The following is a 27,322-nucleotide window of genomic DNA, read 5'->3' on the forward strand; positions in this document are numbered from 1 at the left end:
AGCATCCCAGCAGTATTTTCCAGCATGCTGTGCAAAAAGATAGTTGCCTATAATCTAATTGGGATCACCACACTTATCTCCACTTGTCTGCCGTGCACTGATTGGAAACTTCTCTATGCTGTAGCAAATTTAATATCTAATTTATGAAAAGATAAATGTTTCATCTTAAAGCAAGTAGTAGAGATATTAAAGAATTTTAGTGGCAGTGCACATATTGTTTTTGTTGTCTGGGTTCTAATAACCACTGAACTATTAGATACTTATATTTGTGTCTCCGTGTTTAATTAAAATTTGTGCTGTTATGTGTAAGTCTCGTTTACTGTGGTTAGTAATATTGCTAAATACTTTTTGCTTGTCAACTCTAAATAGTAACCAGCATGATCACAACTCTAGGTTGTTAGTAAAGATAAAGCTGAAATGCATAATATGCTTTAATTTGATGTACTTAATTCTCAGGTTGTGTTCTTGAAGAGCCTATTTAAATGAACATGTTCTGCTCCACTTCAGACTCAATAAAATGCAGGTGCACACTGTAGTTGACTTTATTTGTAAACAAAAATCCCAGCAGTAATGTCTTGTGCACCTGTCCTTTGCTTCTTTTAACAGCCCAACAATTTTAAACTACAGTACTTTTTAAATCTAAATTTCATTTCCTTTAACTTGTTTCCGTGGCTATTAGTTTTCAGGAGACATTGACATGCTTAGGACATTGACGGAAAGTACGCTGTAGGAGAAAGGTGTACCGTTTTCAGATGGGTTCTCATTTTATTCATTAAAGTACATTGTTAGCATAACTTAGGCCTCAGCTGACAATGTAGTGATAACACCCAGGTTGATTTCTTTTTTTAATTTAAAAGCCAGTTTAGGATAAAAGTCTTGTTATTTTAACCTAAGTGCTAGTATGAGAACTCCTCTTCTCTGTTGTGAGGGGAAGTGTGTTCCACTTCTCTGTTGTAAAGGAGCTTGTGTTCCACATCTCTGTTGTGAGGGAAATTGTGTTCCATGTATCTTGTTGTGAGGAAAATTGTGTTCCACATCTCTGTTGTGAGAAAAATTGTGTTCCACATCTCTGTTGTGAAGGAAACTGTGTGTTTTGATGATCTAGAGTGAGTGAGGCTTGTGAATCCCCTTCTAGTCAATGGATAGGACACACTAATTGTTTAAAAGCTTGTAGACTCATTGGAAGTCTCTGTGGTCTTGCTGTGTTACAAAGCAAGTTTGACAGTCAAGTCATTGTTCCTTTTGTTTGATTCTTTGTGTTGGGGCACAAAGAGGAGACAGTTTCAAATGTACAATGTACTATGGTCGAGTATCGCTTATCCCGGTTAATACAGTATCAGTGACCGTCTGCTATAGCTGAACATCTATATGAACTAAACATTTTACATTTTTACTGTTTTGGGGCTAATTTTATGTTATATAAAAATTGTAGATGACTTATTTGGACACATTGTATTTTGATTGGGAAATTACACAGGAAAGAATTTGTATAAAATATATGACTTTAGGTTAATAGATGCATACCCGTATTAGCTGGAATAATGTGTGGATCCTTAATCCATAATAATGAGTAATGAGAAATCATAACTATATTGGATTTCTTCCATTTCACCCAGATTTCTGTTCCACTAGAGTACATTCAAGTTGAACTCCACAGTGCAGTACCGATTGTGATCTGCACATGGATATCTGCACTGTGTGGAGTGCATTATTGCTGTGCATTGATCAGCCAATGTACAATTTTATGCCAATTGTTTACAATTTTAAATGATTGGCAGGTTTTAGGAACTAGTGATTTTAGGATTGGCAGGGGGAACTAGTGAGTAAGGCTTACCATGAGCTATGGAAAGGGAAACCTCTCGGTCTGTTAACAGGAGTCAGCAGTCCTCTTCCTCTATCCCCACTTGTGTTAAAAAAAAATGATCTTTGTATGAAGAAATCAAGTCCATAGTCAGGATCATCTGTATTAAATTTTGCACCATGGTACTGGATGGTTGCCTCTGGCTGTGTTAACTTTGTTCAGAGATTATTTTGTGAATCATGATGCCTAACTTCACTCTCGACTGTCAGTTTGCTTCTCTGAAGTGCTGCACATCACAAATTAAATATTAATTAACAGTTTTTGCTGTTAGCATACCAAAATTTGTATAGCACTTTTCTTTAGTGCCTTTCTTTAGTTCTTTCTTTTCTTTATATATTTTAATATATATACAGTAGAACCTCGGGGAACGAATATCCCTCTTTATGAATTTTTCGGGTTACGAGCTCAATTTCTTATCTTTACAAATTGAAGAAATAAATATATGGAGCACCCCTACCCCTTGATACCTTTCCTTGCTGCTCACGTGTTTGTCTACATTTCTACATAGCATTTCTTGCCCTTTCATTTAGCATAGCATTTCTTGCTGCCCGTAACACTATGCGTGCTAGTGGCTTTACAAGAATGTCCAATCAACTTCATTTCTATGTTCTCCCTTAACCCCCAATGTACCTTCTTGTATAAAAATAAATAAATAAATAAGTAAATTTATTTACACGTTTGTAACATATTGAATTATTCTCACGTGTGTTTGTGAGGAGTGAGCCTCAGCTCCACGGACCCACCTTTTATGTGTCGTTTGTTTGGTGGTTCTTACATATATGTGCTTTTGGGTATGGTTGACTAGTTCTTGATTCCCACCTCATTGTCTGGGTATCTTGTTTTAACATATTCTTAAATTGCTATGACTTGTGGAGCTTTAGATTGAATTAGCTTCCACTACTTCCTGCAGTTCGTCCCACATATTCATGTCTCCTATATTGTAGGAGTATTTCCTTACATCTCCTGGCCTCATTTGTGTTTCCAGTGTCCACCTGTGTCCTAGAGCTCTACTTCTTTCCATCTTGAACAGTCTATCTTTATTCACGTTGTCTCTCAGTATCTTTTATACATCATGACCGTGTCTCCTCTGAACCCTTTGCTTTTCAGTGTTTATAGATTAATTTTTGAGTTTGTAAGCATAACTCAAGTCTTGTATTTCTGGTATTAGCCGTATGGCATATCTGAAATTGTTATGGTTTCCTAGGAGTGGGTTCCATGCCAGTGCCATGTACTCTAGGGCTGGTCTAACACAGGTCATGTATAGTGCTCTTAGGAATTCTTTGTTTAGGTTTCAAAAGGCTGTTCTCATATCTGCTGACATTGTAAGCACTGTTGAAATTATTTGGCTAATGGGCACTTCTGGCCTAAAACTTCTTGTAATGTTCACTTATAGATTTTTTTTTACCTTATTGGAAAAAAAGTTGCCTCCCTTTCAATCTGTGATTTTCTTCTGGTCATCCTAATCCCACGTTCCATTTTTATGACTTGGCATTTACTGCAGCTGAACTCTAGTAGTTATTAGTGCCTTACTGCCTACATCGAGCCTACTGTAGTATTATGCAATCCTCATTTGTTATTATTTTTGCCAGCTTAGCATTTATTTATATATACTAGAAGGTACATTGGGTTTATGAGAGTACATTGCATTCATATTTTTACATTCTTGTAAAGCCACTAACATGCATAGCATTTTGGGCAGGTCCTTAATCTAACTGATAATTTTTAAGTAAGCAATTTGTATCAAAATTGAAAAATGTTAACAGGTACATTGTAAGAAAATTTGAAGAAAATTAGTAGGTACATTATGGTAAAATTTTAGGATTATCAACAGGTACATTGTAGCATAATTTGAGGAGCATTATTTTGTATGCATCTAGCTGTATTTATGTAGGAGCATTTGTGGCATTATCTGTAAATAGCGACATGGATAAATTGACTCTTTCAGGTAGGTTATTTACCGGTATGTAGAGGAAGATGAGGAGATGCAGTACTGATCATTGTGGGTGGGTGGGTGTGGGCTTGCATGCATATATATATGTGTGCAGTCTTGCTTGCATTCATGCATGTTTGTATGTACTCACCTATTTGTGCTTGCGGGGGTTGAGCTTTGGCTCTTTGTTCCCGCCTCTCAACTGTCAATCAACTGGATGCAGATTCCTGAGCCTACTGGACGTTATCAAATCTGCATTTGAAACTGTGTATGGAGTCTTGCCTCCATCACATCACTGCTTAATGCATTCCATTTAACTACTCTGACACTGACAAAATTCTTTCTAATGTTTCTGTGGCTCATTTGGGTACTAAGTTTCCACCTGTGTTCCCGTGTTCGTGTTCCACCCCTGCTAAAGAGTTTGTCTTTGTCCACCGTAGCCTGGCCTCGTAGGGGCCTCGTAGCCTGGTGGATAGCGCGCAGGACTCGTAATTCTGTGGCGCGGGTTCGATTCCCGCACGAGGCAGAAACAAATGGGCAAAGTTTCTTTCACCCTGAATGCCCCTGTTACCTAGCAGTAAATAGGTACCTGGGAGTTAGTCAGCTGTCACGGGCTGCTTCCTGGGGGTGGAGGCCTGGTTGAGGACCGGGCCGGGCCGCGGGGACACTAAAGCCCCGAAATCATCTCAAGATAACCTCAAGATAACCGTGTCAATTCCCATGAGAATTTTGTAGGTGGTTATCATGTCTCCACTTACTCTACTGTTTTCCAGGGACGTGAGGGTTCAGCTCCCTTAGCCTTTTCTCATAGCTTATACCTCTCAGTTCCAGGACTAGTCTGGTGGCATATCTCTGAATCTTCTCTAACTATGTCTTATGTTTAATTAGGTATGAACTCCAGGCTGGAGCTGCGTAATCCAGAATTGGTTTCACATGAGTGGTATACAAGGTCCTGAAGGATTCTGTACACAAGTTTCTAATGGCAGTTCTTATGTTGGCTAATCTAGCATATGCCACTGTTGATACTCTTTTGATGTGGGCCTCTGGGGACAGGTTCAGCGTGATATCAACCCCCAGATCTTTCTCTCTATATGACTCTTGCATGATTTCACCTCCCAGATGGTACCTGTGTTCATCCTTCTACTCTCTTTGCCTAATTTCATTACTTTACACGTTCTTGAGTTGAACTTTAGTAGCCATTTTCTAGACCATTCCTCCAGTTTGTCCAGGTTGTCCTGTAGTCTCTGTCTATCTTCATCTGTCTTGATTCTTCTCATAATTTTTGTATCATCAGCAAACATTGAGAGGAATGAGTCTATGTCCTATGGAAGATCATTTACATATATTAGAAACAGGACGAGTCCAAGTACAGAACCCTGTGGGACTCTGCTGATGACATCTCGCCACTCTGATGTCTCCCCTTTCACAGTTACTTGCTGTTTCCTGTTGTTTAGATACTCCCCTATCCACTGGAGCACCTTACCTTTTACTCCTGCCTGTTGCTCCAACTTTTGTAACAGCCTTTTATGGGGTACTGTGTTAAAGGCTTTCTGACAGTCCAAGAAAATGCAGTCTGCCCACCCTTCTCTTTCTTGCCTAATTTTTGTTGCTTGGTTATAGAATTCTATTAAACCTGTGAGGCACTATTTGCCATCTCTGAACCCATGCTGGTGGTGTGTTACAAAGCTATTTCCTTCCATATGCTCTACGAGCCTTTTCCTCAGGATCTTCCTCCATCACCTTGCATGGTATACCATCATGGTATGTGCTTGGGTTAGTGTGTGTACAGTGTTAGTATGTTAGTTTAACTTTCATTTGTCTATGGAAGGGAATGTGGACAGGATTGTATAGCACTGTCTTAGTGACAAAAATAAGGCTTTCAAGTAAATATAATTAGTACCATCATGAACAGAATCATGAGGTTGCTCCATATGGTAAGCATCCACTGTGCTAAGATCATGTTTAGTCATGCATGACCATATTTTGGTACTTCCACCAGAGGGAACTTTTCAGACAACTGTCCACAGTCGTTAAAAGTAGTAGGAAGTTGCTGAAGAAAAACTCAATCCAGCCAGAATGACCGACATAAGTTACAATCCTAATAACCTCAAATCCTCTACAAACCTTCAATTGGAATCTCAAATGACTGCTAAACAAGAAATCTCTAATGATTCCTTTGCCTGCCTTGATGCCTATACTGACTGCAAGAAGACTGCAGCTACATGCTCACTCCAGGCTTTCCAACCACTTCATATACTTCCCCATCCGCTTGGGCTGGACGATAGAGTGATGGTCTCGCTTCATGCATGTCGGCGTTCAATCCCCGACCGTCCAAGTGGTTGGGCACCATTCCTTCCTCCCGTCCCATCCCAAATCCTTATCCTGACCCTTTCCAAGTGCTATATAGTTGTAATGGCTTGTTGCTTTCTCCTGATAATTCCCATTTCCCTAACACAAGTACTGAATGTGAACACATGAGTGATGGAATGAACCAAGCTGAGAGTACGTGGACTGCCCAAGGTAAACTGCCTACTTCAGTACCACTGCCTCCACACATCACTTCTGTGGACATAAAACGTCATCAATTAGACGGATGGTACACTGACGAAACCATGAGGTAACACTCATTCACCTGGGAGTTGACATTATGCTCTGTAGCATAATCTAGGTAGCGCTGGTCTTGATACGCCCACCACCAGGGGTCATCCATAACGACCTTTCTGTCTGACCAAGGCAGGAAACAGGAGCCATTCATTATAGCATCCAATACCAGGGGGGTTTGGAGTGCAGACCCATAGATGGCACTGGACTTGCCACTCTACACTCCGACGAAGGTGATGATACCGTAACACAAAGATTATTGGGAAGACGAGATACCATGAGCGAAGCTCTCATCCTGTAACTACACTTAGGTAATTACTACCATTCAGCTGCTTCCTATGGTAAACATCTTAAACTGATTTAAAAGATCAAGAAGAGGAAGGATTCACATTTGATGCAGAGTGTCTAGACTCTTTAGTCAACCTTCAGACTAAAGAGTCTGAAGGTTGTTGATAATGTTCACCCATAGGACACAATCTGGGATGGATTGAGTTTTCCTTCTTGTGACTCCCAAGCACCTTTACCCATAAAACAGCTCAGCTAATTAAAAGACCTAAATTGTAGTGCAGATGCCAAAAAAGTTCACAAATCTAATTTAAAAAAAAGCATATGGTGATTTAAGCACAGTAGGTAATTGTAGATAGCAATTGGAAGGCTACAGGTGATGTTCAAAAAGTTCCCTAGGGTTCCAGTGCCAAAATATGTATACATGATTCTGGTCGTATATGTATACATGATTCATGATTCTCTTGGGTGAGACACAGCAGATATGATTTACTTGGGAGTGTCCTGTCCAGACTCTAACCCTCTGGCTGGACCACTAAGTGTTACTCATTTCAGTCTTGCTTAGGTAATGAATGAGTGTTTATGACTCCTATATTTACCTTTAGTGAGCAACAGAATGGTGATTGCTCTGCAATTATCTTTACGGAACTGTAGAAGCCACAAAAGTGAGACACAAGTTAGCTCTTGGGTTGCAACATGGTACCTGGAGGAGAGGCTGCAGCACACTTTTTTCATTTGTTTCTGAGAAAAATCTTTTGTTTTGTTGATTTTACTGGAAAATACAGTTTAGGTATTGCTGATGGTGAGCTTGAAATGAAGATAGTTTTGATGTTTGTGTCTGAACAAACAAAAAATTAATGTAAAAGTTAGCTTTTATATACTGTATACAAAAATGTTTTGATCTGTTCTTGCTAAGATTCCTTTCTCCTACACTGTAACTATTGGAGAGACAAGTTGTGCACCTCACTAACATACAAAGGGCATGACCAGCCATGCACCGTACTAACACTGGGAGAGTATGCTTACTAACATCCATGCCAACCATTTCTTATGAGCTCAAATAGTGTTAGTCACTTAGAAATAACTGCATATTAAAGTGTTAAAGATCAGTTGAGAAGTGTAGACGTGCATTACAATGTTAAGAAATGTTCAATGAGTTACAGTGAATATAGTATTCTCACTATGACTGAGATCCATTGAATCCCATTATGAAGACATCTGTTAGCATACTAAGGAAATGCAACCCGTTCTCGCAAATTTAATAAGTCAATATTGACTTATTAAATATGTGCATAGGTGACATACTTAACATAATAGATACCCTTAAAAAGCTTCATAGAAAACACCGACCTTACCTAACCTACTTAGTATGTTAAGATAAGCATCTTATTGCTTCGTAATTACAATTATTACCTAACCTATAATAGGTATAGGTTAAGTAATAATTGTAATTACGAAGCAATAAGATGCTTATCTTAAGATACTAACAAGGTTAGGTAAGGTCGGTGTTTTCTATGAATCTTTTTAAGGGTATCTATTATGTTTAGTATATCACCTATGCACGTAGTTAATAAGTCAATATTGACTTTACGAATTTGCGAGAACGGGTTGCGAAATGAAATGCTCATAATATGAAAAATCCTCGTAAAAATTTTTTTTATTTATTCTTATTTTGATACAAAAGATGAGGAAGAGTAGAAATCTTAATCCTATTCATCACAAATGCAGTGATGTGATGAGTCCACATCACTGCATGCATTCTCAATTCAAGAAAATACAAATTTATCAAGATTACTTATTTTTAGAATGAAAGTATACAGGTACAGTATATGAGAAGGATTACTTAAAGAGGAGTTAAATGTATACATAAACCCATGGAACTGTCTACCCGCTGAAGCCGTGAATGCCAAAACACTGTTAAATTTTAAAATCCTACTGGAAAAGATTATCAGTGCAAATTGGGGGACCTTTGACAGGCCACCGACTTCCTGTCCTTGTCGAGGCCGCTAGTGTTGGTGGCCCTCGGGTAAATTCAGGTAAGTAATGAAATGAAGAAATGTACCTTAATAAATTGGCACTGTCGGATCACAGCTGAATGATCCTCGGTTAAATTTTTACTGCAGTACAGAAGTGTTTAGGCAACGTTTCTTTTCACCTGATGCCTCTGTTTATTCTAGTATCTAGCATCAGTAAATAAATATCTGGAAGTTAGGCAACTGTTGTTATCAGCCCCCTAGGCCCTAGAGGGATCTCAATAAGCCTAATAGACTTCCTGTCCCTTATTATGGGAAAGTATACATTATATAAAGTAATGACTAAGTGTTTTCTCTCTCTTGCCATTTATTTGTAAAACTTTGTACCACATACTTTGAGTCCTTACATATAACCTTCTGTACTTCAATTATTGAGTGAAAACCTTGTAACATTACCATTTTCTAACTGCACAGTGGAAGGCACCACATCTGTGGTACTGGGTGTGGTGTTACCCTCGGCTTGTAACACAAGACTGTTACCCTCGGCTTGTAACACAAGACTGTTACCCTCGGCTTGTAACACTGTCTTGTTGGTGTGTATCCTGAGGGGCCACCATCTCTAGTGGCCATAGAACCTTATCATAGCTTATCATATAACCCTCCATTATTACTGAGGAATTTGTCCAGTTTATTAAACTGGGGCTAAACTCTTGGTATTTACTGCTTCATCAAGAAAGACAGTGTCATGGGTATATTACAGTAGCATCATCATCTAGTGTGTCTAGCGGCAAATATGTTGGAAAATACAACATTGTGCAACAGTCAGAGCTATAAGTGTGTTTACAATAACATCTTTTCTGGAGAAGTCACCGGGGCTCCTCCAGAAAGAGGTGTTTCATTACATTTAACGCTGATTTTTTTTTTAAGGAAGTACAGTAACATGAATATTATATATGTGAAAAGGAAATCTGTGACAACAAATTCTTCCTTCAAATTCAAATTGTATATTGGGAGTTTATTATCACAGTGATAATTATCATTTATGCAGTGGGTCTAAACAGTTGTAATGAGTATCTAAAAACAAATGTCTTCATAAAAAACTGTGTGATGGAGCAGATTATAATACTAACTTAAATTTATATATTTGTGCATGTAAGTCAATTATAAACAAAAGACTTTGGTATAAATTGAAAGGCATAAACAAGATGTTCATGAAGAGGAAAAATAAGTTATACAGTATTAGAATTGCTGCACAGACAAGTACAGTACTGTTGTTGTGATGCTGGTAGTGTTGGACAGTGGATATTATACACATTGACACATGATGGTGATGGTGCTGGGAGTATTGGACAGTGGATATTATACACATTGACACATGGTGGTGATGGTGCTGGGAGTATTGGACAGTGGATATTATACACATTGACACATGGTGGTGACAGTGTTGATACTATTAGACAGTGGGGAAATATGTATTGACACATGATGGTGTTAGTAGTATCAGACAGTGGGGATCATACATGTTGACATGATAGTGCTGGGGTTAGCGGACTGTTTGGACACAAAAGGGACAAAACAATGGTGCTGGAGGTTCTGGTGGTGCGGTGATGGTTCAATAGGAAGGGCATTCACTGTAGTGAGTGGAGAAATTGTACTTGGGTGTTGTACAGGTAAGACAATATAAGTTTTCATAATCGTTGCATATATTGAACATTTTTATTATATATATATATATACGTTACTGGTATATATAAAGTACTGAATATATATACAGTACAGTGCTGGTACTGTATGTATAATAGATTCACCTTGAAAATATATACTGTATTAATATGTCATTTATTAAATTCTGTAGATGGATTTTATAATAAAACATCTAATTTACTGCCAATTAGATCCATTCCATTATTTACATACATATCAGGAAAATATTTTTACCCTGGTTATTTCAAATAAACTGGTATTTATTTAATTTTCTCTTCTAGCATCATCCGGGGCAGTCCAAGAAAAGTCTTTGACAGGACTGAGTGAGGATGGATCAGACCCAGCTATAAGGTCAGCTTCGTATACTTCTGTAAATGTGCTTTAAGATGAGGACAACTTTGGATCAGTCTAGCTACTGTACTCAGTGAAATGTAGATATAGTGGACATAAATATATCTGCCATTTTAGTCCAGTAAGAACTGTTATCTAACATGAAATGATGCACCTTTCAGGTATCAACCTTTAATGATGATGTGTTTGCATGGGGGTTCTCATATCATTTAAATTCTCTTCCAAATTTAAATGATATGAGAACTATTTAAATGATATGAGAACAGTCTATTACTGGCATTGACATGAGTAACAGAAGACTTAAACCATGTATGTATCAACTCAAGAAACCTATAGAAACAACAGAATTTTTCCAATAACTATTTTTTATTCATTCTATTACCACACTGCCACCTGCTGCAGTCATGTACACTGAAACTCCACTCTCTGTATTTTGTACCTTCGTACTTCTGCTCCTTTTATTTAAATTTCCCTGTTGTTCCTTAGGATTTTTTTCTATCTGGATTTTATTCTGAAGTAATGACTGCATTAATGGCTTCAGCAGGTAGGAGGTTTTTATAACCCTATGGTTGAAAAGGTACCCACTGTTTTGTTCTCTCCTTCCTTGTACAGTATATAGTTGTATGCACTTTATTCCACTACCTAACTTGACAAAGAACTTCCAGTAGATGTAGTATACTGTACTAAAGTTTTTGATAAAGTTCCACATGAAACACTGGCAAGGAAATTGCAACCACATGGAATAAATGGGAAAATACTAGAATGGATAAAATAATACTTAGATGAAAGGAAGCAAAGGGTCGTCCTTAATGGAAATGAATCTGACTGGAAAAATGTTGTTCTGTCTTGGGCCCAACACTTTTTGTCACATACATCAATGATAAAAATAAAATATTACAAAGCATATCATCAGATTTGCAGATGACACTTAAGATCTATGGTAAAGTAGGAAGCACAAACAATATTGAGGCCTTACAGAGAACATGAACTCCACAAATGGTTAGACAACTGCTTAATTCTGCTAGAATTTACATACTTAAAATTATCTGTTAGATTAAGGACCTGCCCGAAATGCTGCGCGTACTAGTGGCTTTACAAGATTGTAAATACTATGCTATGTATTCTCTCTAACCCAATGTACCTTCTTGTATATAAATAAATAAATAAATAAATAAATCTGCTATGTTCAACACAGCATGACAAAAATCATTCCAGTACTAAATCAGTTCATACCAAGAATGATTAGGATGATGTGGGTGCCAGATCACATTATGTGGGTACTGTACTGGGGTCATAAACAAAAACCTTTTAACAGTGGAAGGGTTTATTTCTGCACTCCTGCTGCCATACCCATTTGCATACTGTTATTTTGATCAATTCCTCTCGATATTTATTCTAAGTTTGCTGCATTGTCTTAATTTTTAATTAGCATTTCCTTTGTTACTAAAGCTGTTATTATAATTTCTAACTTCCACCTTTGCATTCTCCATGTTAATATTTTTACATGAAGTCTCGGGAATCTACATTACTCTTAAATACCTTTTTACTTGTACATTCCTCATGCTGCCTCTATATAGGATTTTACTTATAGGTTCCTGAAGGCCAACAAGATATGGATCATCATAGGTGTGGTGGTAGCATTGGTGGTGATCGCTCTCATACAGGCCATCGTCATGATTGCCAGAAGCAAGAAAAACAAGACCCCTCCTGTTAGCACTAAGGTGAGCAAAAATAACCAAATGCATCTATTTCATCTCCCCTTTTTTTATATTTTGGTGTTACGGGCCTTGATTGAGGTTACACATTTATTTTATTTAAATGAATTACGCAAGGTAGTGACTATGGTGTGTAACTTTCTTTTACTCTTAAAAGTATGATATTAGTTGTTGGTATGGATGGAGGATGAGTGGTTTGAATAATGTAAAGCCAGAATATTATCACAGGAGGAGGAGGATAAATTACTGAACACGAGAAGTGTGACGAGTGGTGTTGGAAGGAACAGCAACCGATTTGCCTGACAGCCAATAATTCTAATGGCTATGTCACTGATAGGAAGCCAGTGGCTTGTTGAAGGTTTCCCATTCTGTTGACAAGTTTTTCTAGTTGTATTTTGAACTTTAACACTGTTACAGTTAGAAAATCTACAGGGGCCGTGATGAGGATTTGAACCTATGCGCTCGGTATTCAGAGATGCACGCTTTAGATGACCATGCCACGGGATGGTCAAAAGAATTGGAACCTGGGGTGTTACTTCACCCTCGAGGATTCCTGAGGGTTCCACTGAAGCTGAACCAGGGTTTGACACAATTCCCCCCCAGGCACTCTGGCTCTATCATCCAGTAATTCTATCTCTGTGTACCTTTCAATACACAGAGAAATCACATATGGTGATTTTTCTGTGTACTCTTACAGTTTTTACAGCTTGGTTGGGTTACAATTACATTATTATATAATGTAATGTAATGTAATTACATGGGTTTACACCATATGGGTGTGAACTTGTAACTATTGCTTCTTGTATGTCACACTGAACCTTTCGAATGATTGATTAATGTCTTCTAACTTGTTCAGCATTTTTATGTATCTTAAGATCAGCTCTGCCATGTCTTCAATGTGGGGTTTGCTAGTCCTTTAGCCCTAAGCCTTTCCCAGTATGTATGAGAGTTGACTTAGTTCTGGAATAATTTTTATGGTTCTGTGCTGAATATTTTCCATTGCAATAATTTATTGTTGTGAGTGAGGTGTTTGTGGTTGATATAGTAGTTCAGGCGGGGGAGTACAAAGGTCAACATTCTTCTCTCTTTTTCAGTGTGTTACAAGACACTGTTGTCAGTATAGTTGCTGTGGTGCATATTGTTATGACCCTGATTTGTGATCGTGGATTTTTCAGTAGTGAAAATTCTGTCAGTCCTTTGATTATTTGTGATGATTGGGTAGATTCTTATGCAAGGCTGCTATATTATTTTCCTGTAGATCTTTGTGCAACCCGTCCTCTTAAAATAATGTCGCTTTTCGCTCGTTTGCGCGCTATGGCCAAAAATGAACATAATTTTAAATGAAATCGGCTCACGAAAGTGACTTACTATCTCGTTTTCTGTGAGTCCTCCAGCTTACTTGGTTAGGTTAGGAGAGGAAACTTTCAATTAACGGTTTTCATGACATTTTGAAACCTTAAGAGAACTTCCTACCCTCCTAACCTATCAGAGGACCCTAAACTTGCTGTTTTAGATAAAGAAAACTAAATTTATTTTCAATTATTTTTCATTTTCAAATTACATCCATTTTTGGCCATACAGGCAAACGGCCAAATACAGATGTAATTTGTAAGAGGACAGGTTGTTTGTGTCATACACAGATCTAATATGGTTTATGGCATTATCAGCAGTGTCACTAATGTAGATTGCATAAATAGATCTTTCTGGCACATGAAATCATTGCAGCATTGTACAGTGAAGTGTAAGACACTGTGTGTTGTACAGTGACCACTTAGGATGCATGAGAGTAGACTATATGTTATATAGTGAACACTTAGGAAACGTGAAAGAAATGTGTACACAGATCACATTATGTGGAAGCTGAGAGTGGTTTATCGAAGGATGACTCGGTGGATACGTATATATATATATATATAAGGATGACAATGTATATAAGTGTGTCCTCTACAAAATCAATTAGAAGATATGTAGAAATTATATTATGTGAAGTGTGAATGAATTTGTTGATGGATCAGATAATACATGGACCTCCTTGTTCTCTTGTAAAAGATACTCATTAGGATAAAGTTAAACAAGTAGACTATTGTATAATAGTAAAAGACTGGAATAATTTCATAGAATACTGAATTAAAATAGTTTTTTAATTATTAATGCCATGCATATAAAGCTTGTACTTAAGTAACCATTGTAGTTCACCGCCGCCCCACTGAAGTACAGAACAAGTTATATCTCGTGATAATAATTTAATTCAGCTAAAGGAAGGTTGTGTTGGCTCTGACTTCTTCCATCATCCTGTTGGTATTTAAAGGACTTGCATCAACCTTCATCAATAATCACATAACTGTATATAGTACATGTAGCCTGTATTTCTGTCATTTAGTGAGTAACGTGAAGTGCGGGCTCTTCACCAAACAGTTTAGTTTGCCAACTGTCTCTGTGCATACAAGTGTTGAATATCCAACACCATTGCCTAACAGCTTTTGTTGAAGAAATCTGCTTATTGTATTTTTGTTTATGTATGTACACATTTATGCATGAGTGCTTACCTGTCAGTGTCTTCACGGAGTAAGATTAAGCTCTGAGCTGTACCTCATATTGTGTGTTCTTATCCATGTTCTCTTACCTATTGTGCTTGCAGGTAGGGATGATTAGCTCTTAGCTCTCTCACAACACTGCTTTCAATTTATTATGAATATTATATCTAAATTTAAAGCTGTGGATTGAATTGGAATGACCTCTCCCCTTAGTTCTTTCCACATATTACTATGACTACTACTTGTCATACTCATATACTAAAGAAATGCTTCCTGGCTTTATGTATTTCATATGTGTTACAAGTTTCCGTATCCTCCAGTCCTACTAATTGTCATCTCAGTCATTCCTTGTCCATTTTGTTGATCTCAGTATCTTTTATGTTCTTACTACATCTCTGGATCTTTTTTCTATTCAGAATATAGGTTCATCTCTATGAGCCTGTTCTCAAAGCACAGATCTTATATTGCCAGTACTGGTTCCAGCCCTGTGGCAAATCTCTGGCCCTTCTGCATACATACATACATACACACACAGTTTGTGTGTGTGTAATTGCCTAAGTGTAGTTACAGGATGAGAGCTATGCTTATAATGTCCTGTCTTCCCAGTACTCATTGTCATGTGTGTATGCATGCCTGCCTATACATACAGTAGGAATGTAACTGTCTGCCTAAATGTTTGTGTGTGTGTAATTAGCTAAGTGTAGTTACAGGATGAGAGCTACACTTGTGGTATCCCATCATTTCAGTACTCTTTGTCATATAACACTTTGAATCTACTGAGTGTTGGCCTCCACGACCTTCTCACTTAGTGAGAAGTGTGTGTGTGTGTGTAATTACCTAAGTGTAGTTACAGGATGAGAGCTACGCTCTTGGTGTTCCGTCTTCCCAGCACTCTGTCATATAATGCTTTGAAACTACTGACGGTTCTGTCCTCCACCACCTTCTCACGTAGCTTGTTCCAACCATCTACCACTGTTTGCGAAAGTGAATTTTCTTTGGCAGCTTTGTTTAGTTAGTTTAAATCTATGACCTCTTGTTCTTGAAGTTCCAGGTCTCAAGAATTCTTCCCTATCAATTTTATTGATTCATGTTACCATTTTGTACGTAGTGATTATATCGTCTCCTTTTCTTTTATCTTCTAGTTTTGGCATATTTAATGCCTCTAACTTTACCTTGTAGCTCTTGTCCTTCAGTTCTGGGAGCCACTTAGTGGCATGTCTTTGCACCTTTTCCAATTTGTTGATATGCTTCTTAAGATATGGGTGTGTGTGTGTGTGTGTGTGTGTGTGTGTGTGTGTGTGTGTGTGTGTGTGTGTGTGTGTGTGTGCATATGCCTGCCTGTATACATTTGTTTGATTGCCTACGTATGTACCTGTTTGTATAAATGTTTTTGTATAACAGTATATTTGTCTGCTTGCCTGTTTATCCCTATTTTATCTACCATGTCTGCCAGGCTTGTCTTCTTTGTCTAATGCATGAGTGTACTGGATATTGCTTATTTTCTTCAAGAAAGCTTCAAAATCTAAGTAAATTATTATTTTTGCAAATATCATTCACTTTTATAATTAGTTACTTGCTATATGCATATTTAAACAACTCCTACAGTATATTATTTAATGTATTATATATCAAACATGTGTATATTTTCACAAAAACTTGTCATGTTTTTCAATGCATAAAGTGTAACAGATATGCAACACAGCTGAGTATGATGCTTCATTTCCAGTTGTTGGCACATTCAACATTGTGTGCGGAGACAGAATTCCATTGAACCGGTGTTGAAAGTTCCACATACTGTTGATGGGTAGGACACAACACATATTTCCATACTACCAGCTTACAACATGGGCTCCGCTCAAAAGTGTAGTTGAATGTATAAAGGTGCATGAGTTTAGGTGATGAATTACGGTTGCTGTAGATAGCTACTGTACCTGTCACAATAACTAACAACTTCACTCTTGGGAACTTCAAAACTTGATGAAAATCTTATGCCTGAACTAGAACTATCACAGTTAATTAATCCTGTTGTACTGTGTACTAACTAGTTTCCTTTCTCCCTTACCTGCTTACCTGTCCTTGGTCCCTGTTGGTCTTCGTTCTTCTGGGCTTGGTACCATATAGGTTGGACCTCCGCCTGCGGCTGCAATGGTGGCTCCTGCTGGTAATGGTGTTCGCTCTGGCAGACAAGTGGGCCTGGTGTCGGCACAGGTTGAACCTCTGCAATTGTATCCCGCTAAGCCACTTTCTCCAAAGAGTGGATTTCACTCATCTGCTACACTGTCTTACCACTCAGCTAATTCCAGCCCAGTAAAGACAGGCACACCACTGAGTACTGAGAACCCTGGCTATGTTCCTGACTAGTAGTATCACCACTTGTAATACTGGAGGATTAATGACTAAGGTGGTGGGCAGATATGTAGTGTGTATCTAATTCTTAGTTTAACATTATACTAGCTGTAGGTTCTATTTTATAATAGCTGTATTATGGGTTGAAGTAACATTTATTTCTGGTTATAAAGGTAATGTCACTGGCACACTAAACCCTAAATTATATAAAAGCAGTATACACTTAATTGTAAAAAAAAAAAGTATGCGAGAGCCCTTGTTGTTAACACTGACAAGTGAATATTTCTTACTAGGAGCGTTTAATCACCAACTCAGGCTGGAAGGACTATAGCCAGGGCAACATGAATTATGCCTATGAGAGTTTTGAAACTGAGGAGAATGGAGTGAATTCTCGTCGTCAGGGGAGCAATGGCTCTGCACGTCCTAGTATTCCTCGTGGCTCGTATGGTAAATCTAATGGCCAAAATAATGGATATAATGGAGGGGCAAATGGCCATCAAGGGCATCCTGGTCAGCATCCAGGAGGCTATGGTGGGGACACACGTTCACTTCAACGCCCGCGCAACGCCCCTCAGACACGTCCCGACCCACGGGGAACTTATTCACTCCCCCGTGGCTCTACAGCATCCTCTTCTCTACCGTCTTACAATGCTGCCATGCAAGATATGACTCCAGATTTCTACTACCTTCCATCTCAGCGCAAATATTCAGGAGAAGTTGTTCGTGTGTATGTTGATTATAACCAGTCCAAATAACCGAGACGTGAATTTTATCATTGATGTATAAAATTACTGAATAATATCTTTAATGTAAACTTTTTGAGCAGTTAAATATAATAAAATGTTATTTGAAACTTGACATAAAATATCATTGTTGTTAGGGAAAGGGAGATTGTTATGGTAACGCAGCAGGCTGGTGTCGTGAGGCAGGAGCTCTCAGAGAATTGTTGTCTCAGCATGAGGAGTTAATGCCAAGTGTTGGCCACTTAGCAGAGTTAATTTATATGCTCACTCCAAAGTGACTTGTGTCCCCACACAAACTGTCCTCCCAGGGAACATATCATCCCATTCCATGGGAATTAGTATACTCATAACATATTGGCATACTCATGTGTGACTTTGTATGTTTTTACTGTGATACTATGTGTAGCTACTTGGAGAATGTTAGGACACCTGTAACAGTAGGCAAGGCTTTCAACTGTTATCATTGCATCAGATGATGTGCATCCATATATTTTATTATGGATACATACTTTGAGATATTTTTTTATAAGCTCTGTAAATTTGCATTAAAAGGAGACAATTTACTCCATAAATTTGAAATGTAATATTGCCAGTAAAAATACAATATTTGCTCCTGTATTGTTAATTTGACTTGCATGAAGTAAGTAGTTAAATATAGGCACAAATTTGTCATGCTTACTGATAATATTAAAATTTGTCTGTTCAAAATAAATATTCTATTTTGTTTGTTTTTCTTTAACTTTTTCACCTCCTTTTAAACCTACTGTATTACAGTATTATATTTCTTTGCAAAACTATCAATAGATTATTAGAGATTATAGGTTCAATGAGATATGTAGAAATCCAATTTTCACTTACTAGGTTTACTTCTAAAATATGTATAAAGTGTGTTTTAATTAATCTATATAGAAAATATATTGGACAAAATTGCTCAAGAGAAAAGAGGTGTGTGTATCAAGTAACGAATAACAGTGATAAACGTATAGCACTGCGGGAGGTAAAACACAGCGAGACTGGTGGACAAGTAGTGTGTAAGTCCAAGTTCTCCCGCTGTTGGCAGAAGTGACGTACTCTACTTAAATCATGAAGTATAAACACACAGCATTGCAAGTATTTTTTGATGGCTAATATTTATTATTCTAATATACAAGCAGATGTTGCTCTTGCTGGAATAGTCAGTGTGCCATTATTTGAATTTTTCAGATGTAGATTTGTATAAATGAGTAATTCAGATGTATTGTCTAAGGAATTCACTGTATATACTGTATACTCAAATTGCATACAGCATGCAAGCACATTTATTGTACATAATATGACTGGATAATGACTTGTAATACTATAAACATTTACGGCCACCGTCGTTGTGCTTAAGTGCATACAACTAAGTACATTTTTAAAAGTATACTGTATTTAACAATATTATAAACATGACCCCAAATTCATCTTTAGGAGTGTATTTATATTTTGGAAAGACTGCCTGTCTGCAAAAAAAGGGATGGGGGGAGGGGTAGCCCCATCCCTTTTTTTTTTTAAATACTGTATTGCTTGTTAAATATTGTCATACTTAATGCAGCAACTCATGAACAAGAAAATACTAGATGAAATAGCTTATTCTGATAAAGTCAATTCTGGTGTGTGTATCATATCCGCTTGATGGTTCCACTGGTACTAAATGCTGTTTCCCGTGTTTATGTGAGAACTTCATAGGGCTAGATACCTAAATGATGAACAGTATTTTTGACATAGTTGAACCGACGTCCTGAACTGTTGTGTAATTTGTTTATCATGATTTCATTACAAGCCCCCTATGATTCTTATCTAACATCAGTGAACATCTATAATGACTGTGCATGTAATATTTAAATGCTAAACTGGTGCATGAGAGTAGTAAGATATTTAAAATATTAATATATTCTCTTGTAATAATAATAATGTTGCTTTTCTAATACCGTAATATCAGATGATATCCATAGCAGTTTGTGATGACCACTGTTTAATACACTCAAAAGGTAACCTTTTTTTCAGTACTTAGTGGATACTTTTATATAACTTTTGGGGTTTGAGTAGTATTGTGTAAATAGTGCATAAAACTTGCACTCTGTCTTTGCTAATGTGGTCTGATGATGTGTATATCTCTGTATGGTCTGCTATGTGTATAACAACACAGTATATGATCCAACTGTGTATATCACTACAGTATGTGGTCCAACTGTGTATATATCACTACAGTATGTGGTCCAACTGTGTATATCACTAATATTTTCATTAGTAATAAATGAATGTATATATTTTTGTATGAAGTCATTGGACTCTCACTTAAGGCATTCTTCATTTTTATATGATATCCTTCTATCTCTTTCTTGACATATATAGATGCCATTACTTTATATAATTAAATTTGTAGAGTTTTTCGTTTTTGTATTATAAGAGAGTAATTCTTTGGATTTGTAAACAGAATTTGGAAACACATGTTGCACATTATAGGGACAAAATAAAATAACCAATGTCAATAATTCCATAAGATTGCTAAACATTAGAATAAAGAAATAGCAATATTTAGTGCATTAATACATGTTAATGGAAGATAATGCTGAACCCTTTGTGGTGTAGTTTATTCTGTTTTCATCTGGGTCTGAATCAGTTGTGTGCTGTCATGGAATACATGTAAGTATTTTCAAATTATAATGAAAATGGTGTGTAAAACTTGTAATTACCTGTTGTGGTATACAGTAGCATATAATTTGACTACCATGAATCCATTTTTGTTTTCTGGTTTACAATTAAAGTAATAGTCTGGCTAGAAATTAGTCCTAGTAATACAGTCCCAGTTTACAAGAAATGTAACTGGGACAAACTCAAAACATTCTGAGCTACATTTGTAGTTTTACTATTCAAAATACGGCTTACTCATTGTTGGGGGTACAGGAAGTCCCTGACAAGATCTTCCTAGACCAACGACTGACTTTCCTCAGGTTGCAACCCACAACAATTTCCTAGCTCCCAAGTACCTATATACTGTTAAGTTGGCCGAAACATCAGGTGAAGGGAAATACAGTACTATATGCCGAAATGTCTCCATCCTGTATGGGAATATAACCAGAGATGTTTCGGTTGTGAACTGACTGCTCTGAGTAGATTCAGTGCAGTCTGAGAGTGGTCTAAGCAGTCCGACAAGGAGGAGGCCTGGTCGAGGAGGACTGGTCCGGGCCGCGTGGGACACTAAGCCCCGAAATCATTGCAAGGTAAGGTAGCACCGCACTGTGAGCTAACAGCTGCCAGTTATATTTTAATGTGTAGCTAATACTGAGTGTTAGTTGTCATGCAAACAAGAATGTAGTGAGGGTCGTATTACCCAATAAGCCAAGTAGGTCATGGACCTAGGGCCAACAAGTACTTTTTTTTTTGTACCATAAAAATGGACAAATATCAAATAATACTTTGACTAATCAGTTACTGTACTTGGTAGCACTGCCCAATTATTTTTTCCATGTAATTCCAATACTGTACACATTTTCATATACGTTTTCAACGTTTCACATGATGCTTCACACAACTGAGGAGAGGTATTACTTGTTTATATTTACTATTCATTCAAAAGGTATTCTTGATACACAAGTGATTGTTTACTGTTAGTTATCAGGAATTTATAGTTTCAAGAATCATTGTTAAAACTTATATAAGTGTAGGAATGTGGCCTCAGTGTATGCATCTGCAAAACTGGGCATAATATAACCTTGATATTTAATCATTAGATATTATTATGATACGAGCTGTCTACGTGCATGTGTTTTGTCTTTGAATAGCCACACTGACCAGAGTTGGGGCACGTTTACCTGTTTTGACCTAGGATCCAAAAAGCAGTTAGATTCGGCCCTGAATTCAGTGGAACAATTATCTTTTTGTCTTTTATCAGCAATATTGCAACAATTTATGGTGATAATTTTTTATTGGTATACACCATTTACTTTCAAGTGTGTATTAAAATATATTCATTTGCATTTGTAATTAGTGAGGTACAGTACCTGAATTTAAAAAGAGAAACCAAGAATAAGAAAGGCAACTGGAATTACAGAAAGGTGCCTGGAATAAAGGAGAGGTACCTGGAATTAGAAGAAACTAGAATAAAAAAAAGCACTGAAACTAAAGAAAGGTACATACTGTGCCTGGCATCACAATGGGTCATATATATTGCCATTACTTCCCAACTCCCTGTATACCACTTTTATTTCTCAGGATGTTACTAAATTTGTATGTTTCTTATAAATATATATTTTGTGTGTGTGTGTGAGAGAGAGATTGTGTCTACTACCAGTGCTCTGTTCACCATAATTGCATTATCATGTACTTGTGTATTAATAAATATTACTGTATGTTCAACATTTATAATGCCCTAATGCTATATATGCATGTGCTGAAGCTCGACCTGCAGGCACATTAAGGTGAGTACACACAACAGTGGAAATAGAAAAATATACTGCAGAATCTGCAATTTAATTAGAGGGAGAGCTATTATAATATCTGGAACTGCAAATGTAAAACCAAATTTCAATGAGAGGATAATTTTTATAACAAGTACAACAAAGCTTCGGTGAGGGAAAAATAATGCTTAAAACAAATTTGAATTCTTTGTCAGGGTCACTAAAATAAGACAAGAGTACAAAGGATGGATAGACTGAATCGCTTATGATGCATTTCCTAACAACAGATTAATAAACAAGATAGGATAACAGGAAAGGCACTGGAAGCTTTTGGCGTTAATCTTTGGCACTCGTTTGTCCCCCATCTCTTGCCTCAGAGTTGAATGCTCTAAGGCCCTTACCCTCCTTCAGGTATTGTCCCATACTTCTTGGGGAGCGGATAGGTGCACTCTCCTCGCTTTACATTCCTCTCTCGTTCTGTCTAAACTCGATTATGGTTGCCCTGCTTACTCGTCTGCTGCTTCTACTCTTCGCTGTCTTGATGCTTTGCACCATACTGGGTTAGGCCTCAGCTCTGGTGCCTTTCGTTCAACTCCCGTCCTCAGCTTGCATGTTGACATTGGCTTGCTATCTCTCCAGGACCGCCGTGAACGCTACTGTCTTTGCTATCTTGCGCGGTCCTTGCAAAATCCTTCCTCTCGCCACTGTTGTGCTTTAACTTTTACCCCTCCTGTGGTTCCTGTTCCTCTTCATCACCTCTCTTTCTGTCCGGTTATCTCGCTTACAGGATTCTCTTTCAGTTCGTATTTCTAATATTTCTCCTTGTGTTGTTCCTTCCTTGCCCCTGTGGTGAGTCCCCGTTCCGAAGTTTTGTACATCTTTAACCTGCATCACTAAAGCTTTTACCCCTCCTACAGTTCTGAAACGCCTTTTCCTTGAGCACTTTTCTTCGCACTCCCACTCCGTTTCCATCTTAACCGATGGGTCTAAGTCTGTGGACGGTGTAAGCTACTCTGTTGTTGGGAAACGGCTCTGGGTTGCGGTTGCAAGAAGGTTGTGTATTGCCCATTCATGCTTAAATCACGGTCACTTAATGGAGCGCCGCCCTGCTCCTTATTGTCCAAGTTGCATCGTCTCTCTTACAGTCTTGCATATCCTTGTTGAATGTCCTGACTTCCAGGACGAGTGTGTCTTTTTTTCCGACCGTCCCTCGCGGTTTCCTATCCCTCGATAGAATTTTTGGCGAATCCGATACTTTTTTATATTGTTCGCCTTATGTGTTTCTGTTCTCGTATTGGCATCCATGGTGATATTTAGCGCCCTCTGATTATTCTGCACATTTGATGGTGCTACATAGCCTTCCTGGTTTGGTGCCTTCTTTTGATAATTACTTACTTTTACTTTTTTAATTGTACGTCTGGTGGGTGGTGTGAATATGGTTTGTTCTGGTAAGGAACTAATGAGTATCTGATGTCCAACTTGGCTCTGATAGTGTGAAGACTACATTGTTGCGGGAAGATGATTTCTCAGAGATGACAACCATTCCAGGCTCTAACTGTAAGCTATACCTAGGCATGATCTTAACTGGACTCATACCAGAAATTAACCGTTACCCCCTAGTAGTGATACAAATTTGTCTTGACTCATTTACTGCTACTTTACTACACAATGTCCTTGTGCAAAATCATGCTTTAGTGTCGGTAATAAACATTGTCCTACTCTGCCATTTGTCAATAATTCAGACGTTTAATTTTCCATGTATCAGGTGCACTGTTTTGTCATCTGAAATTTCTCTTAAATGTTACTAGACTTGACAATTTTATAAGAAAATAATACACAAAAATCATATCACGCACATATATTACACCCTCACTGTACAAACAACACACTCTCATATCCACTGTTGAGGTTAGTTATCCAAGTTGCCATAGCTTTAAACAGTTTACATATTGAATATATGAAATGCAGTATGATGATGAAAATTATCAAACATTTGCTTCTGTGTATTTCTGCCTTATTTTCAATATCATGGAAATTGAAGTAATCACTTGAAAACTTATAGCTGCAATTAAACTGAATCATGTAACATCTGTTGCATATTTACCCTATAAAAATATATTTCAGATTTTAAATTGGTCCTATTTCATACGAATAACACACACATGGGATTATGCAGTGCTGCATGCTACATTAATAAAGTCATATGGTCTACATGCATGCATTACATCAGAATGCAGTCCATACCATGGCCAAGAAAATATGTTGTAATAGTCTTGGGTCAGCTACAACAGCTACTGCATATTGGGTCAGGACAGTAGACCCCTTGCACTCCTGATACCAATTTTTGAAGTCCTACCACCAAATGATAAGGAGAAAAATTGCCTGTTGTTCAATAAGTCCTGAGATTAGCATTAAAAAAAGAAAGAAAAAAAAAACTTGTACAATTAAATTTAACACCTTAGCTTTAACACAATTCTCCTTTTGGAGATCATTCAACTTCATATCCTTTATTAAGACAAAGTTTGAAAAGCACATTGTACTTATAGCCTTTTTAGAAGAAATTCAGCAAGTGTGTTTTGCTGAAGACCTACTGTTAAGGCTTGATACATAATATTGCACAGGATTTGGCACACTGAGCATCTCCATCATTTAACGACAGCTTGCATCTTTGAGCCTCTAAACACAGCTATATAAAGTACATGTGCAGGAAGAAGATACCCTATACAAAGATAGGGGGGCCAGGAGCATGTGTTACAGCAAGCTGGCACCAACACAAGACTAGCAACACTTTTTACAGTTGGCCCGGCTTTAAAGTTTCAAGGCATTTTTGACACACAAGCCCAAATATTATATATATATATATATGTAGAGGATATTCATTGATACTATTAAATGAGGAATAGTTAATTGTAAGATCAACCAAGATAATTATCTCAAACGAAACTCATAGCATTTTATATATCTACCAGTCGCAGGGAACCTGTAAATCATCGATTCTCAACATTGATTACATGGTTATTTTATCCAAAACAGTCATACAGTATTAGTCAAATAATTTTGGATATCACAAGACTGCACAGATCCTTTATACAAAACTATAATAGGTTGAGTACCCTTGATTTACAGTTCAGAGGTTTTGAACTTGTATACCGTAGTGTAAACAAAATTTTAAAATATTTTTAATATTTATAACAATTAAATCTACAAAGAAATATTATATATCGACTATATTTTTTTAAACATTGGTCAAGCCCAAAACTACTCAGATGCAACTTGATGGACAAATAAATATTCTGACCTAATCCTCAAGTTCGGATCAAGTGCTTAATGTATCAAATTTAAATATTGTATGAAATAGCAAGTTAATAAGCTTTTTAATTTTCTAAATGAAACCTTAAACACACTAATTCCTTTAAAAAAATATCCTTTACTTGAAACCTTGATGAGGGAGATGATTCAGTATCTAAAGATCTTCACATCATCAGTCCAGCTGGTATGCATCTAGTAATTAATACTTAAATAATAAAACCCACATTCCAGCAGCCAAGAAAATTCCACTTCCACGTAAACTACCAGACAAAACTTTGCGAGATCATTACAATTAACCATTCAGCATGATAATTATGAGATGACTATATACACATAGTTACAGTTAATCTTAATTATAATGGAAAGGCTGAGAAGGCACATCATATTACCATTACAATACTGAGGAATAGCTGCAATCCCTTCAAGGATAAACTTAAGTTACTGGAAAGATATTTTTAACTACATAAAAGATATTCATCTGTTTATACAAACAAAATATCAGGATTGTTTTTATAATATGGGAATTCTAAGCAACAATTCCTGTGTAATATGAAAAGTAAATATCATTAAGACAGGAATAAGTCTTATTACACACACACGTCTTGTGTAAAGAAAAAAAAAGTGCAAGTTGACTGTGGAGTGGTTACAGCTCCGTGGTTATCACCGTGCGCATCTTGGGGACCTCCAGTTTGTTTGAGGGTAGAGGTGTTGGGGGATCAGCCACCAGCCAAGGAGACATCTGACTAAGGGCCGAGTTAGTGGTGCTCTTACTTACTGTGTAGCTGCGGTTGCTTGTGGACGACACCGATCGTGTCACAGGCTGGTTTCCCGAAAAGGTTGTTTCCTGCAGGATACAGATACATTCCTGATGATAATACTTTCATTATATATTTCACAATTCCCCCTTCCCTCCACAAAAATTATTCCTGTTTTTTACAAGATATAGCTGCATGTATTAATATCTTAGTAAGGTAAGGTCAGAACATGTCATTCAGGTGTTGGTAAATTGAGTGTGAGATTTCCAGATCTGTACTAGCCATATTTATGTGACTTTATAAAAATATCACTTATCTTACTGGAAGAAGATAATTGTTCTAATGTCAAAAACATTACTTTTGAACAGAGTATTAAACAAAAAAATACTTGGCTGAGAATGAGGTGAATATCCAGTAAGTACTGTACGTAGTAACTTCTGGAGTTATTCAACAAGTCTGACTGAAAGAGAAAATGTAGATTCCTATGCAGTGCAAAAAGTGTATATGTATCATATAAGAGAGAGGGGTGGGTGTGTGGGTGTGGGTGAGGGTGGGTGGGTGGGTGTGTGTGTACACAGATGTTGAAGAGAAAAGGTAAAAGCAAGTGCAGGAAGAACAGTGTGGGTGAAGAACAAGAAACTATGTAGATATAGGTTCAAGAACTTGCACATGCCAGAGAGAACTGTATCAAGAATGATACCTTTTAGACATGAAAATTATTTGGTTCAATGAACTGAGAAACTTTAATGTGTGTGTGAGGTTAATTACTTTTTATCAGATATAACCCAAACCATGTC

At 37.3% G+C, this 27,322-nt stretch overlaps 2 protein-coding genes across 12 annotated transcripts in view; one reads left to right on the plus strand and one right to left on the minus strand.

Annotated features, from left to right (window-relative positions):
- Positions 1–22,415, plus strand: part of LOC123757133 (nahoda) — a 290,479-nt gene extending 268,064 nt beyond the window's left edge. For 9 of the 11 annotated variants that reach the window (XM_045740555.2, XM_069323679.1, XM_045740557.2 and 6 more), the window contains 3 exons: positions 10,636–10,705; positions 12,297–12,426; positions 17,594–22,415. In XM_045740555.2, the coding sequence (XP_045596511.1) occupies positions 10,636–10,705; positions 12,297–12,426; positions 17,594–18,055 (662 nt within the window). In that variant the 3' untranslated portion in view covers positions 18,056–22,415. Of the gene's footprint in view, positions 1–10,635; positions 10,706–12,296; positions 12,427–16,680; positions 16,759–17,075 lie in introns of all 11 variants that reach the window. The other 2 variants (XM_069323683.1, XM_069323682.1) reach the window with 2 other exon arrangements.
- A 1,889-nt stretch (positions 22,416–24,304) lies between these two features.
- yrt (erythrocyte membrane protein band 4.1-like yurt) overlaps positions 24,305–27,322 on the minus strand; it is a 159,025-nt gene continuing 156,007 nt past the window's right edge. The window contains exon 17 of the mRNA XM_045740550.2: positions 24,305–26,614. Within this exon, the coding sequence (XP_045596506.1) occupies positions 26,414–26,614 (201 nt within the window). The 3' untranslated portion in view covers positions 24,305–26,413. The remainder of the gene's footprint in view (positions 26,615–27,322) is intronic.

The sequence above is a fragment of the Procambarus clarkii genome, chromosome 13, assembly GCF_040958095.1.
Source record: "Procambarus clarkii isolate CNS0578487 chromosome 13, FALCON_Pclarkii_2.0, whole genome shotgun sequence".
In the NCBI taxonomy this organism is placed as follows: Eukaryota; Metazoa; Arthropoda; class Malacostraca; order Decapoda; family Cambaridae; genus Procambarus; species Procambarus clarkii.